Here is a 15463-nt window from a genome sequence, read left to right on the forward strand (position 1 = left end):
CACCACCTCTATGTACAGCCCTTATACTTGAGTTCACCACCTCTGTGTACAGCCCTTATTCTTGAGTTCACCATCGTGTACGTCCCCTTTTCTTGAGTTCACCACCTCTGTGTACAGCCCCTATACTTGAGTTTCCCACCCCTGTGTACAGCCCCTATACTTCAGTACAACACCCCTGTGTACAGCCCTTATACTTAAGTTCACCACCTTTGTGTAAAGCCCTTATACTAGAGTTCACCACCCCTGTGTACAGCCCTTACACTTGAGTTCATCATGTCTGTGTACAGCCCTTATACTTGAGTTCACCACCTCTGTGTAAAGCCCTTATACTAGAGTTCACCCCTCTGTGTACAGCCCTTACACTTGAGTTCATCATGTCTGTGTACAACCCTTATACTAGAGTTCACCACCTTTGTGTAAAGCCCTTATACTTGAGTTCACTACCTCTGTGTACAGTCCCTATACTTGAGTTCACCACCTCTGTGTACAGCCCTTATACTTGAGTTCACACCTCTGTGTACAGTCCATATACTTGAGTTCACCACCTCTGTGTACAGCCCCTATACCCGAATCACCACATCTGTGTACAGCCCTTATACTTGAGTTCACCACCCCTGTGTGCAGCCCATATACTTGAGTTCACCACCCCTGTATACAGCCCCTATGCTTATGTTCACCATCCCTGTGTACATCCCCTATACTTCAGTTCACCACCTCTGTGTACATCCCCTATACCCGAGTTCACTACCTCTGTGTACAGCCCCTATGCTTCAGTTGAAAACCTGCATGTACATTTCCTATACCAATACCCCTCATACCTGTTCGGAGATATATACTACAAAACAGAATTTCAATCCACAAAGCGTTCGTAACGTTACGACCTATCGTAACTCTTTAGTTTACCATAGGCTTACGAATGGCCTAGTGCTACGAACGTTTTGGTGACAGGGTCGCAGGTGAGCATCCCTTACGTAGGAGTTCAATGATAATGATAATAACATGAAGCAATAATAACGATGTTTCAGCTGCCCAAGAGCAAGCGTCTGCCAAGGCAGCTATGGAAATTATTCACAAGTATACCTGTGTTCGGTTCGTCTTGAGTGACGGCTCACCTGACTTCAACAGCAAACTGGGGCTCTCCCATACAACAACTCTGACGTTCCTCAAACAGGGGGCTGCCGGGTACGTTATTTAACGTTGAAATCTCCGATGATTTAAACATGTCACACGTAGAGGATCGACTATATGTTGGAACGGACTCCAGAATACATCTGGCACATATTTGCAGTTGACAGTATCGGGTGACCTGGCCTGGATTAGCACATTAACACTACTAAGGTCGTTCATTTCCCAATAATAACGTCAGTATGTCGCGTGATTACGTTGTCAATCTAGCGGAGACTTACCGAAGTGTCAATGTTTCGTGGATCATGGAATTTGCTCAAGTGAATCCTTAAATATTGGCAGTATCGGGTGACCTCGACCTTTGATGAAAACTGCCAAGAAGGCGTCGTTCCTTTTCCGAAGAACGTCAATATGTCGGTGATTATATTGTCAGTCTAGCGGAGAGTTATAGAACAACATTTGGGGAATTCCACAATTTCTAAATATAGCGTCCTATAGGAGTTATTGTTCCCCATTGGAATGAGGACAAATACTACTTTTTCAACTCACACACCGAAGGCAAAACACTAAGTGAAAGTAGTCTATCTTACAAACTATATCTGTCTATTACTTCCTGGATTACTCACAACGTTGTCATGGCGATTATGATGCTTGTCGAAAGAAGTGACTAACGCGATCGGGAGTGATGAATGAGTTTGTTTTACGCCGCACTCAGCAATATTCCAGCTATATGGCGGCTCCGCGATCGGGAGGTCAGGCTCGATCGCTGATTTGACACATCGTATCCCAGCTGCTGTTGATTGTCTGGTCCTAAATATAACTCATTTATTTAAAGACCGCCACCAAAAAGCTTGAATATTGCTGAGTGAAGGCCATTCGTGACCCACTCGTGTTATTCCGGGAGATTACGCAAAGGGGCGAGTGGTGACGAGTGTTCTTGGGTAGGCACAAATATGAAAACTGAAGTCTTCTTCAGTCCAGTTACATATATGTATTATTATTATTATTATGCGAATATATGTATAGCGCCAATATCCAGCTCAGCTGCTCAAAGGCGCTTTGTTTTGTCTTCGACCATTGGATGTCAATCTCAAACGGCACATCGTACTATCAATCTCAACTCCTTGGGGACCATAGAGCTCTTGCAGCCACTATCCTTACGAGGTACCCATTCACAGCTGGGTGGACTGGGACACATAGTCACAGTACTTTGTCCAAGTTTACTGCACGTTGCTGTACCCGCAACTAGGTGTTTGCACGTATTCATGTGGCCACCATCTGGTCATTTACCGAGGGATTCGTGGGTTCTTTTAAGTGCACAGGGTTGTGTACTGTGCACTGAGGGTTGTGGCAACACTGAAAGAGTCTGCAACAAAGTTGACTCCAAGGTTATTACACCCGGTCACAGGTGGGCTCGATCCCGGCACCCAACCTCGCTGGATCACTAGCCTGGCGCACAGCTGTCCCACCACGCGAGGGCTGGTACACATGTACTCAACCCTCCTCGTCTTCTAAAAATAATCATTTTGAGTTAGGCTTTTGGCTACAGATACTGTTGGCAGCCAATTGTCAAATTATTGTCCAATTTTTTTGCAGGTGCTGGTCACGTGTTGGAATGAAAAAAAGCGGCATACAGGAGATCAGTGCTTGCAGTGAAATGGTAAGTTGGCAACTACAGAACAGCCAACGAGTTTCTAGGAATTTTGGAATATCTCTCGAAATTTCCAACATTTCGACTCAAAATGGATGGATAAGCCGTAATTCCAAGCTACGAGAAGGTTATTTTATATTAACACCTTTCTCTGAGGAAATGTTTTCCTAACAACAAGTTGAGACTTTACGAAAAACGCTGGAACGACGTCACAACGACGTTGTAAGAGACGACTACCTGATTTCTTAGATCGATGCTCATGCTGTTGATCACAGGATTGTCTGATTATTGACAGACTGCCGTCATTTAACTGGAATATTGCTGATTACAGTTTTATCAACAAACAGATAACAATTTGGTGCGTTGCCAGAGTTTAAAGAAACGCTCGTAAAATATATTTATTGAGGACCTGCCAACGGTCCGTTCAACTTCACGTTCAACCAGTTCTGTGGCCAACTTGTCAGTAATGGTTAGAGTGCATCACGATTGAAGAAATGGCTCCATTCCGGTAATCAATAATGCAAAAAGTTCTTGTGGTCCACCTTGAAACTATGGTCGTTGGAAGCACGTCTGATACTATCTGATACTGAGCGTTTCAGGTTTACAACTGACTGACTGACTGAGTTTGGTTTTACGCCGCTTTTAGCAATATTCCAGCAATACCCCGGCGGGGGACACCAGAAATGGGCTTCACTCATTGTACCCATGTGGGGATTCGAACCCGGGTCTTCGGCGTGACGAGCCAACGCTTTAACCACTAGGCTACCCCACCGCCCCAGGTTTACAACTGAAATAAACAACATTTCGCAAGTTGATTATTACATCGAAACTAACAGACTCCAAACAAATGGTCAGTGCAGTGACAGGTATATAATTTAACCTTTACGTCAAAAGACTCGTCAGAAATAAGTTGATCGTGAATGCTACCTTGAGTGAGTAGTGGATACGTCAGTAGGTATAGTTTTACGCCGCTTTAGCAATATGCGCACACGCACACACACACATACACACGCACACACACATGCAAACATGAAGCGCCTGATCCGGTTGACGACGCTCACAAACGCTCAAAGAGCTTTAGAAAGTGTTATGTCCGACATTACAGACAATATCAGATACATCGAGCGAACACCCAAAATGACGTGACGAGTGAACGCTTTAACCAGTCGGCTACCACACAAAATCTCAGATATTGACATATGAAACCTATTATTTCACGTCGGAATGAAAATTCGGCCTTGTACATCTACTGACGCCAGTTCATTGTGATTTAAGCTGACATCTCTCCACGAAATCTGCCACGCAATGGGGGCCTACCATGAACACATCAGCTACAACAGAGACGGTAACATAGAGGAGAACCCCCAAAATATAAAGAAAGGTAGGTGCATCATAGGCGGACCCAGAGAGGGGTGGCAGGGGTGCGCCCCCCCTCCCCCTTTTTTTGTCCTGAAAGTTTATTAAATGACCATTGAAACTCTCGTGTACTGTAATACTTAACCTGTATGAATGGTCAAACAATAAAAAAATAACAGAGCTGTGACGATATATCGTAGTATCGATAATCTTGATACTTTATCTGACAATAGAAATATCGATACTTTTTTTCGCATCGTGATATGTATCGTTGACCTTAAAATTGTTAAGTTTTACAAGAAATGTCAAAATTTACACTGTTACTTGCTATGCACTGACTCGAATCGTACTGTTCCAAGATATCGCGATACTCATGGCATAGAGAAATTTCTGTATCGTCACACCTCTAAAAAATAACGTTATCATCAATCGTTAAAAAAAAAGAAATAAAAAGGAAAGGTAGGTAGGTGTTCTGTGTACTCTGTGTTCACTTAAAGTACATTCCCATTTTTCATTCATACCATGCTGCTCATAAATTTGCATTAAAGGATTATTTTTGCTTCTACTTGCATGGTCTATTTACATCTATTCAAATATAAATCATGTGTATAAAATATAAGACATGAATGAAACAGAAAAATTATAAGAACATTAGAAATGTATATTAACTAACCTGAAGTTGAGATGAGAACTGTGTCATGCATGTGGCCACTCCTGAAGTAAACGAAATGTAGCAAAGATAAAGTTGCAAGATGTAAATGTCATTCTACATTATAAGGTGCGGAGAACAACTTCCAGAAGCGCGACCCCGCCTACAGAAGCTTCTTCAACATGGATGCATACGATCTGCAGTCACTTATGCACTACGAACCCCACGTAAGTCAGTTATGTTGTGCATGTTCCACAATGCACTGACGCTTCGCCTCAAAGTATTATTACAGTGAGATAACCCTGCAAAAATACACGTGTACTCCGTTAAATGACACTAATTACTTTTGACTATGAGGTCAATATTCTCATTCATTCTCATATCAGACTTCGATCGAATTCCTCCTCTGCATATTGTAGCTATACCAGAAGCACAAATCCTGAACACTAGCCTCATTCTCATAATCATCCTCATCCTCTCCCACACTGGGCTGCATTACCTTCATATCATCACTTATACTTCCCATGTTCACCATCAATCATACCCTTTGCAGAACTATCATATTAAGCATCAACTCACACCCGTCAAAATATCACTGCTACCATCATTTTCACCCTCACCCTCAACCTCAGCCTCACTCACACCCTCACTCACACCCTCACCTCACCCTCAACCTCAACCTCAACCTCAACCACACCTTCACTCACACCCTCACCCTCACCCACTCCCTCACCCTCACCCTCACCCTCAACCACACCCTCACCCTCACCCTCACAAACACCCACACCCACACCTTCACTCACACTATCACCTCACCCTCACCTTCAGTCATACCCTCACCCTCACCCTCAACCACACCTTCACCCTCACCCTCACCTTCACTCACACCCTCACCCTCACCCTCACCCTCAACCACACCCTCACCCTCACACTCACCTTCACTCACACCTTCACTCACACCCTCACCCTCACTCACACCTTCACTCACACCCTAACCCTCACCGACACCCTCCCCCTCAACTTCACCCTCACCCTCACCCTCACAAACACCCTCACCCTCACAAATACCCACACCCACACCCACACCCACAACCACACCCACACCCACACCCTCACTCTCACTCTCACCCAACCTCAACCGCACTTTCGAGGACATCACTCCTAAACACTGTACCAATGCCAGCTATATTTCGAGGGCATTCCCGGTAACACAGAGAGCTATAACTCGAGGACATCGCTCCAAACCCCGGTAACACAGATAGACGTAACTCAAGGACATCACTCCAAACCCCAGTAACACAGATAGATATAACTCAAGGACATCACTCCAAACCCCGGTAACACAGATAGATGTAACTCGAAGACATCACTCCAAACCCCAGTAACACATGTAGATGTAACTCAAGGACATCACTCCAAACCCCGGTAACACAGATAGATGTAGCTCGAGGACATCACTCCAAACCACGGTAACACAGATAGATGTAACTCAAGGACATCACTCCAAACCCCGGTGACACAGATAGATGTAACTCAAGGACATCACTCCAAACCCCGGTAACACAGATAGATATAACTCAAGGACATCACTCCAAACCCCGGTAACACAGATAGATGTAACTCGAAGACATCACTCCAAACCCCAGTAACACATGTAAATGTAACTCAAGGACATCACTCCAAACCCCGGTAACACAGATAGATGTAGCTCGAGGACATCACTCAAAACCACGGTAACACAGAGAGATGTAACTCAAGGACATCACTCCAAACCCCGGTGACACAGATAGATGTAACTCAAGGACATCACTCCAAACCCCGGTAACACAGATAGATGTAACTCAAGGACATCACTCCAAACCCCGGTAACACAGATAGCTATAACTCCAGGATATCACGACAACCCCGGTAACAGAGATAGATATAACTCGAGAAGTTCACGCCAAAACCCGGTAACACAGATAGCTGTAACTCGAGGACATCACGCTAAACCCCGGTAACTCAGATAGCTATAACTCTAGGACATCACGCTAAACCCCGGTAACTCAGATAGCTATAACTCGAGGACATCACGCCAAACCGCGGTAACACAGATAGCTATAACTCGAGGACACCACGCCAAACTCCGGTAACTCAGATAGCTATAACTCGAGGTCATCACGCTAAACTCCGGTAACTCAGATAGCTATAACTCGAGGACATCACGCTAAACCCGGATACTGCACATACAGTAGCTACAGAATGGGTATTATGTTTTGTTACTATACCCTGCTGACAGTTGGGGCTTTGGAAGGGGGGTGACAACCATTATTGGCATGAGTATATTAGGAGTAAAAAATATGTATTCCTAATATATGATATTAATGATAATCATCTTTATATCCATCTAGGACTTCTCCTCCAACGGCATGCCGACCCTGGACCCTTTATATCGAGACTTTGCTGAGCCTGCTGATGACTACTGGCTACTGATGAAGGAGATGAGCAAGGTGTACAAGTGTATGGGTAAGACGGGGTAGCCTAGCGGTTAAAGCGTTCGCCCGTCACGCCGAAGCCCCGGGTTCACTTGCCCACATGGGTACAATGGGAAACCCATTTCTGGTGTCCCCCGCCGTGATATTGCTGGAATATTGATAAAGGCGGCGTAAAACTAAGCTCACTCACATAGTTAAGACAGCAATAAAGCATTGCGTCGCTGCTGATCCGTGTACACACCAGTAAATGCAACTCATGATAATGATTATACAATTTGAGCAGCTGAGTGAGTGTTTTAGGTTAACGGCGTTTTTAACGTCACGGCGTGTGCGATAAACGTTTGAGGAGATACTGGTGTGAGACATATACCACTGTCGTGAGACCGACGAGTACCGGTATGGTGCTGAAAGCCCTACAACCATAATCAGTGAGTGAGTGAGTTCAGTTTTAAGCCGCACCTGGCAATATCCCAACTATATGGCGAGCCCGAACCAGACAATCCAGTGATCAACAGCATGAGCATCGATCTACGTAATTGGGATACGAATACATGTGTCAACCAAGACAGCGAGCCAGTCCACCCGATCCCGTTAGTCGCGTCTTACGACAAACGTGTGTTACTGAAGATCATTTCTAACCCGGATCTTCACGAGTCTACAACCTTGATAAGAGTATATCGGGATTCGAACCAACAATCTTAGGCGTCTGGCGTGTCCACAGGAACCATCTCTACACAGCGAAGTGCAAATTGCTTTGAAATGAAATATTATTCAATTCATATAACAGTAGTAATGAAAGGTACTAGTATCAATTACCTTAACGTAACCACCATATAGCTGGAATATCGCTGAGTGTGACGTTATACAACGAACAAACCGTAACATAATCTGCCCGGGAACAGGAAGGGTGCATCCATCCCTGATGCTGGCAATAAGGGGGCCAGGTTTCTGTTGATACTTTCACTAAGCTTATGTTAATATTCAAAGTATCAATCTTTATAACTTTACATTCTTGTATTCGCTGTACTATAGAAATATTGCTTGAAGACACAACAGTCTTTGACGTTTTGTGACCTGTGACTGTCTGCGCTTTCAGACATGAAGTGTCCTTCAGTCAAGCTGAACTGCTCTCACGAAGGTTGGGCTGGTTACTACGATGATAACTGCCAGTGTGTCTGTCCAGCGGGACTGGACCCTACAACACAGTGCACAACGCTTAAACCTGGAGGTCAGTATTGATCGATCGATCTCATTGATCGATCAGAAGTTGATCGACAGATTGCAATTGCTGATTCGATGGCCACACGTCGCTTATCAGTCGCTCTTGGCTGATTGTGAATCCTGACCTTTACTGGTCTATTCTCCCAATATATATCTGCTTCGTTTTGTAGACATGCAACCATATTGTTCACAGAGAAAAACAAATAATGATGATATCAATAATTTCGTTTTGTGTTCTATAATCACATACAGAAGATACTACAACACATTTGTGCTAAGACATGGTACACATTCGTCTTGCGTGGTCAACTTAATATTGTGTAATACAATTTCAACATTGTTTCAATATATTTTCTACTGCCATATAATACTTAATAATTTTACCAGTTTTTAGTTTTTCTGCTATCATCCCAACTGCTGGCGATCTATAGCCTGTTTTTATATTTTGTATTGTCAGAAATAGTGTCATTATTTTAACGTTACATGCTAGTTTTAATTCTAACTGTAGTACTCCCGTTGTTTCAGTGTCCATGACAGTTTGTATAATATACATGTAATCCTTATCAATGTTAAATTTGTTCTCGTCACGATATGGCTGCAGAAATCGCCGATGTGACGTTAAGTATGAACTCACTCAAATAATAAGTGGTTTATTCGTTATAACGTCAACGTGTTAGTTGACTTGCTATATCTGATTAAACAAGTATCTGATTAAATATTCCGGTTGAATCTCAGACTGTGGAGGTATCATCGAGCTATCACGTGAGAAGACGAGGGCAACGTTTAAATCTCCCAGCTATAATTTGCCCGCCCCGTCCTCGTCAATCTGTACTTGGATTATCAAGGTCAGGATTATTTGCTTTTTAAAACATCATCATCCAATCGTTCTTCTTCCTTATTTGTAATCGTTGCTCGCTCAATCTTGTTCACGATCTGATAAAGACTGACTGACTGAGTATGGTTTTACGCCGTTTTTAGCAATATTCCAGGAATATCACGGCGGGGGACAACAGAAATGGCTTCACAAATTGTACCCATGTGGGGAATCGAACCCGGGCCTTCGGCGTGTGGAGCGAACGCTTTAACCACTGGGCTACCCCATCGCCCCTATCTGATAAAGAAGTGAAATGGAACATGTTAGAACGAGAAAGTTATTTTTGTCCACGTCCGTAACAAGCTATCACTGCATGTTTGTATGGTGATGTCTACATAAATGTATATCTACATCAGTCGACCGATACAATTATCCTAACGGGGCGGTGTGGTAGCCGAGTCATTAATGCGTTCGCTCGTCATGCCGAAAACCCGGTTCGATTCCCCACATGGGTACAGTGTGTCAAGCCTATTTCTGGTGTCCCGCATTTGTTAACCTTTGATGGTTCTTCTTGTTCCAATGTGGTTCTGATTTAGAAGTGTATGGAAGCCTTCCTGCATGTCACTTTAACTCGTATCAGTAACACGATGCATGTATGTATGGAGAAGTGTACAGTAATATATATCTACCTCAGTCTCCTGGGATCGTGATGCTGAAAGTGCAGGACATGAACCTAGAAGGAACTAGCGAGAACTGCAAAGCTCACATTCGAATCCGACGAAATCTTCTTGGTCAGTCCGGCACAACGTGAGTACATAGCTGTGAGTGAGTGAGTTTAGTTTTACGCCGCACTCAGCAATATTCCAGCTATATAGCGGCGGTCTGTAAATAATCGAGTCTGGACCAGACAATCCAGTGATCAACAGCATGATCATCGATCTGCACAATTGGGAACCGATGACATGTGTCAACCAAGTCAGCGAGCCTGACCACCCGATCCCGTTAGTCGCCTTTTACGACAAGCATAGTCGCCTTTTATGACAAGAATGGGTTGCTGAAGGCCTATTCTACCCCGGATCTTCACGGGTCTAGAGTACATAGCTACCTTTTTATGTTGTCTTACCGAAACTGTGTTACTACATATTATATTTTGAGATGGTAAATACACAGTATTAGATATTACATGAGCTCTGACCATATTCTGACATGTTTCGGCCAAATAGAACTGTATTAAACTGTATTAAACTGTATTATATTGGGTGAAAAGTCAACAAGAGGCAGATGTCCATAAACGCAGAGATGTACAAAGATTCCATGAGCCGTGTGTTCCCTCTAAAGAGTTTCACAATGGCTCCACTTGCAAAGTGTCTTCATGGCAACTTGCAGGCACTGACTTTCAGTGACTTTGCCAATTGTTAATGGTAACAGTTATCCCGGTAGTGCATTCTGGGACGTGGGTTAGCCTAGTGGTTAAAACTTCGGCGCGCCGAAGACACGGGTTCGATTCCCCGGATGGGTACAATATGTGAAACCCATTCCTGGTGTCCCCCAACGTGATATTGCTGGAACATTGCTAAAAGCGGCGTAAAACCATACTCACTCACTCTCTCAGTATTGTCTCCAGATGATTAATTCTCACTCGTTTGCCTATACACCAGGACGACGCCATGTTTCTTTGGCGGTTACCAGGGATCCATACACATGGCTTTCCATGTATTCTGATTTCTTTTACTGATGACTCGCCATTGCACATTTACAGAAGCTCATTAACTGTTTTTATTGTCGAGGCCACTTAATATAAAACCGTTTAATTGTCGAGGACATGTATCATATAACCGTTTTAATTGTCGAGGATATTTATCATATAACCGTTTTAATTGTCGAGGATATTTATCATATAACCGATTTAATTGTCGAGGACATTTATTATACAACCGTTTTAATTGTTGACACTTATTAAATAACCGTTATAATTGTAAAGGACATTTATTATATAACCGTTATAATTGTCGAGGACACTTATTATATAACCGTAATAAATGTCGAGGACACTTATTATGTAACCGTTATAATTATCGAGGACACTTATTATATAACCATTATAATTGTCGAGGACACATGTTTTATAGCCGTTATAATTCTCGAGGACACCTATGATATAACCGTTTTAATTGTCGAGGACATTTATTATACAACCATTTTAATTGTAGAGGAAACTTATTATATAACCGTTATAATTATCGAGACACACATTGTATAACCATAATAAATGTCGAGGACATTTATTATATAACCGTAATAATTATCGAGACATACATTGTATAACCGTAATAAAAGTCGAGGACACTTATTATGTAACCGTTATAATTATCGAGGACACTTATTATATAACCGTTATAATTGTCGAGGACACATTTTATAGAACCGTTATAATTGTCGAGGACATTATTATATAACCGTTTTAACTGTCGAGGACACATATTATATAACCGTTATAATTATCGAGACACATTGTATAACTGTAATAAATGTCGAGGACACGTATTATATAACCGTTATAATTGTCGAGGACACATATTATATAACCGTTGTAATTGTCGAGGACATATATAACCGTTATAATTGTCGAGGACACATTATATAACCGTTATAATTGTCGAGGACACATATTATATAACCGTTATAATTGTCGATGACATTATTATATAACCGTTTTAACTGTCGAGGACACATATTATATAACCGGTATAATTGAGGATGCTGGGATTCCAGCGTTTTACTGCATGTAAGAAGCCCAACATTGCAAAAAGTCCCGTTCATATCCGTTTGACTGTCTGGAGTCCGGTGGGTGTACTTCATCCTACGTATTTTCCAGCTCATTAATGAAACCGTTAGTACCACCCCAACTGCCGGCGTCAACATATACAACGTTCGCTCCATAAACAATCATGTTCACGCTTCCTATAACGTCATTGTTTGTTATTTGCAGGGAAGAAAACTCAGCTGTAAGGTTTTCTTGTGAACTATGGTGTCACAACACCGATACTGCATTAACTGTGCTTGGGATATGTATCAGTTTTTAGTCTGTAAACACTTTCAAATGCTCTCATAATCTTTGCAGGTACTGCGGTAGTGGTTTTCAGAGGTCTCTTTTTTCCACCGGCAACTATATGGCGGTAACTTTAACAACTGAAAACACGTTGACAAGCCTTTTCCTAGCCACAGCCGAGGCTCTGTTCGGTAAGTCGCCTTCAGTCACCAAGCGCATATAAATATTTCCTGATTCATAATTTTGTACAACATCGACCTTCTCCTTGTAAAACGTGTCATCTAGATATCCTTCCGCTAATTATACTATAACTTGGAGAACGTGTCAGCTATATATTCATTCTGACAACGTGTCGGTTATATATCCTTCTAATGTACACTGTGTCGGCTATATATCCTTCTATTACCGGTATATATCCTTCTTCTTCTGCAGCCGAGGACAGTTGCTATAATTGGGATGATCGTGGGGAGACCTACAGCGCTGACCTCCAGTTCTCCGAGAAGTTCCACAAGTGTGTCAACTGGTCAGAAGCCACGGCATGTAACCACAGCCCGTTTTCTATGACTGGGTGAGTTGCGTCACCATTCAATAATCCACCTGCAATACCGAAACAGGTACAGTCCATTGTCAGCATCATTCCAGCTACCTTCATTAATTCACAAAAATCTGTAGAAAATGGAGTCATGGGCTGACTCATTAGATCCTAGGTGATTAATACAAGTAGGTAAATGTAAAACATTGTATTATTCGACACATAAAGTATGTGTAAATATATGGGCAGATATGCCTCACTGGATAGTCATTTTAAATATCTTTACATCTGTGCAGCGATTTGATTAAACATTTAGGCGAGTCTCAGACATTTACTACTTTAATTGTGTGCAGTTCTCAAACAAGAGCTGATTTGCGTCCTTTACTGTGTTTCAGTAACCTTAAGGCTGACTGTTCCTGTGTTTCAATAATATAAAGGCTGACTATTCCTTTGTTTCAGTGACCTGAAGGCAGACTACACCGGCAACAGCTGCCGCAATCCCGGGGGTGTCCTACACAGGCCCTGGTGCTACACTGACGTCAAGCCTACAAGTTGCACCATCCGATACTGCGAGCCGTGCCAGGAAGGTAGGGTAGACATGGAAGCAGATCTTTCCTAGTGGGGTCCGGAAACTGTGTGTGCGTGTGTGTGTGTGTGTGTGTGTGTGCGTGATTGGATTGTTGTGTGTCTGTGTCAGCTGTATGGACTAATGTCGTTTCATAGCGCCAGTCCACTCAGTTACCGTTCCGTAGATTGATATGGACCCAACTGTAACACAGTATACCGACTCCAAGCCGACCTCGATGCATCCACTGAATACCGAGCACCAGGCAGGGAAATAAGATGTAAGATTTCTGTGAGTGACATTATAAGATGTAAGATGTTTAAACGCACATGCGCTGTCCAATACGCCGTCAGTCTCGATGAGTAATTGAGTATGAGTTTACGCCGCCTTTAGCACTATTCAAGCTACATCACGGCGGGGGACACCAGAAATGGGCTTCACGCATTGTACCCACGTGGGGAATCGAACCCGGGTCTTCGGTGTGACGAGCGAACGCTTTAACCACCGCCCTCGATGACTCGCTTATTGTAATTTTGTCAACAATGCACCAGGTGCCAAATGTCATACATACTACTGCACCAGTGTTGTTTCTGTCAACAGGAGACGTGTATGACGTGTACGACAACTGCGGCGACATCTTACGACGACTCCCTGACTTCTGCACAGACCCGGAAGCTGAACATGGCTGTAGGAAGACGTGTGGTTTTATGAAGCCTACGATTCAGAAAGGCACGTGGGTAAATGGGACGAAAGATCAGTATAAACTGAGTCATACCTAAGGGCAGAATTTATATATTTAGTGTTTCTCATCCCCCGCCCGACCCTTCTAATTTTAACGCTTCTTTTTTTTCCGCTTCTTCCCCCCCCCCAAGGAAAAACTGGAACCCGGGGCTTCAAAAGGCCAAATGTGTTAGTAAAATGAGACCAATTGATTTCATTTCCAGAACAGTGTGGCGTTCCCCCTGCAGTCAATGGCGCTCGCCTGACGGTTGCCGCCAAAGACAGCTATGACGTGAACGACGTTGTCATGTACCAGTGTCTTCACGACAGCTCCAAGATGTCACCGAGATGGTGCCTCTCCAATGGTGTGTGGTCCGACCTTCAAGCAGTTTGTGGAGGTAATGTATGGATACTACTGACGATCCCTGCAGTTTTGTCGAGCAATATTTCAACAGATCTAGCCTTTGGCATTTCACAACTTTGAAGTCACAACTCTTGCTAAGAACTTAGTCGATCGTTTGGTGACATTTATTCTGTGGTATAACAAGATACTCGACAGGAAACGTTGTTGGGCCATAAATTAGTTCCGGCAAAGTGTTATTTTCACTGGTGCGAACATATCACTTTTCTCAAACTCTTAAATCTTACTCTTTCACACGTAAGTATAAAATAAAATACCTTATACTGAGATATAACTATCATCCATGATGATGTAAGCATCATCTACATGTGCCCGAAGATGAAAGTATCATTTTCGTAGACGTAAATATTATCTTCGTAGGAGTAGACGTAAGTATCATCGTCGTAGACGTAGATGTAAGTGTCTTCTGCGTAGATGTAAATACCATCGTCGTAGATGTCAGTATTTAGACTTATTATTCCCGTGGCACTCACACGTTTTTATAATATTCCAATACTTGGTTACTAAAAAGAATTTTGCAAGCACTTACAACTTCTGTCGTATGTATTCTGTACTGAAACGTGCATTGTGAACGTCGGGATGACGGTCAGGTAATACATGTAGTGTCCACGTTTTCCAGAGTGTGTTGATCAGAAGACGACTTGTCTGGACCTGCTGAAGAACAACCGTACGATGTGTTCCACATCCCCGGCTTACAGCACCAAATACTGCTCTGCTACATGCGGGACATGCTCAGGATCGAGTAAGTTTCAAACGTCATTTGCATATCTATACTTGTCCTTTTAAGTTATTATGGGGGCGGTGGGGTAGTCTAGTGGTTAAAGCGTTGGCTCGTCACGCCGAAGACCCGGGTTCGAATCCCTACATGGGTTCAATGAGTGAAGCC

At 43.1% G+C, this 15463-nt stretch overlaps 1 protein-coding gene across 1 annotated transcript in view; it reads left to right on the forward strand.

Annotated features, from left to right (window-relative positions):
* The window catches only part of LOC124266475, a 67578-nt gene that overhangs the window by 16709 nt on the left and 35406 nt on the right, over positions 1 to 15463 (forward strand). The window contains exons 5-18 of the mRNA XM_046701265.1: positions 1026 to 1182; positions 2722 to 2785; positions 4052 to 4157; positions 4911 to 5008; positions 7172 to 7286; positions 8352 to 8483; positions 9212 to 9321; positions 9985 to 10097; positions 12412 to 12530; positions 12772 to 12907; positions 13331 to 13458; positions 14037 to 14165; positions 14381 to 14554; positions 15197 to 15319. Coding sequence (XP_046557221.1) covers positions 1026 to 1182; positions 2722 to 2785; positions 4052 to 4157; positions 4911 to 5008; positions 7172 to 7286; positions 8352 to 8483; positions 9212 to 9321; positions 9985 to 10097; positions 12412 to 12530; positions 12772 to 12907; positions 13331 to 13458; positions 14037 to 14165; positions 14381 to 14554; positions 15197 to 15319 — 1704 coding nt within the window. The remainder of the gene's footprint in view (positions 1 to 1025; positions 1183 to 2721; positions 2786 to 4051; positions 4158 to 4910; positions 5009 to 7171; positions 7287 to 8351; positions 8484 to 9211; positions 9322 to 9984; positions 10098 to 12411; positions 12531 to 12771; positions 12908 to 13330; positions 13459 to 14036; positions 14166 to 14380; positions 14555 to 15196; positions 15320 to 15463) is intronic.

The sequence above is a fragment of the Haliotis rubra genome, unplaced genomic scaffold (assembly GCF_003918875.1).
Source record: "Haliotis rubra isolate DU_JTF1 unplaced genomic scaffold, ASM391887v1 Scf126, whole genome shotgun sequence".
NCBI lineage: Eukaryota > Metazoa > Mollusca > Gastropoda > Lepetellida > Haliotidae > Haliotis > Haliotis rubra.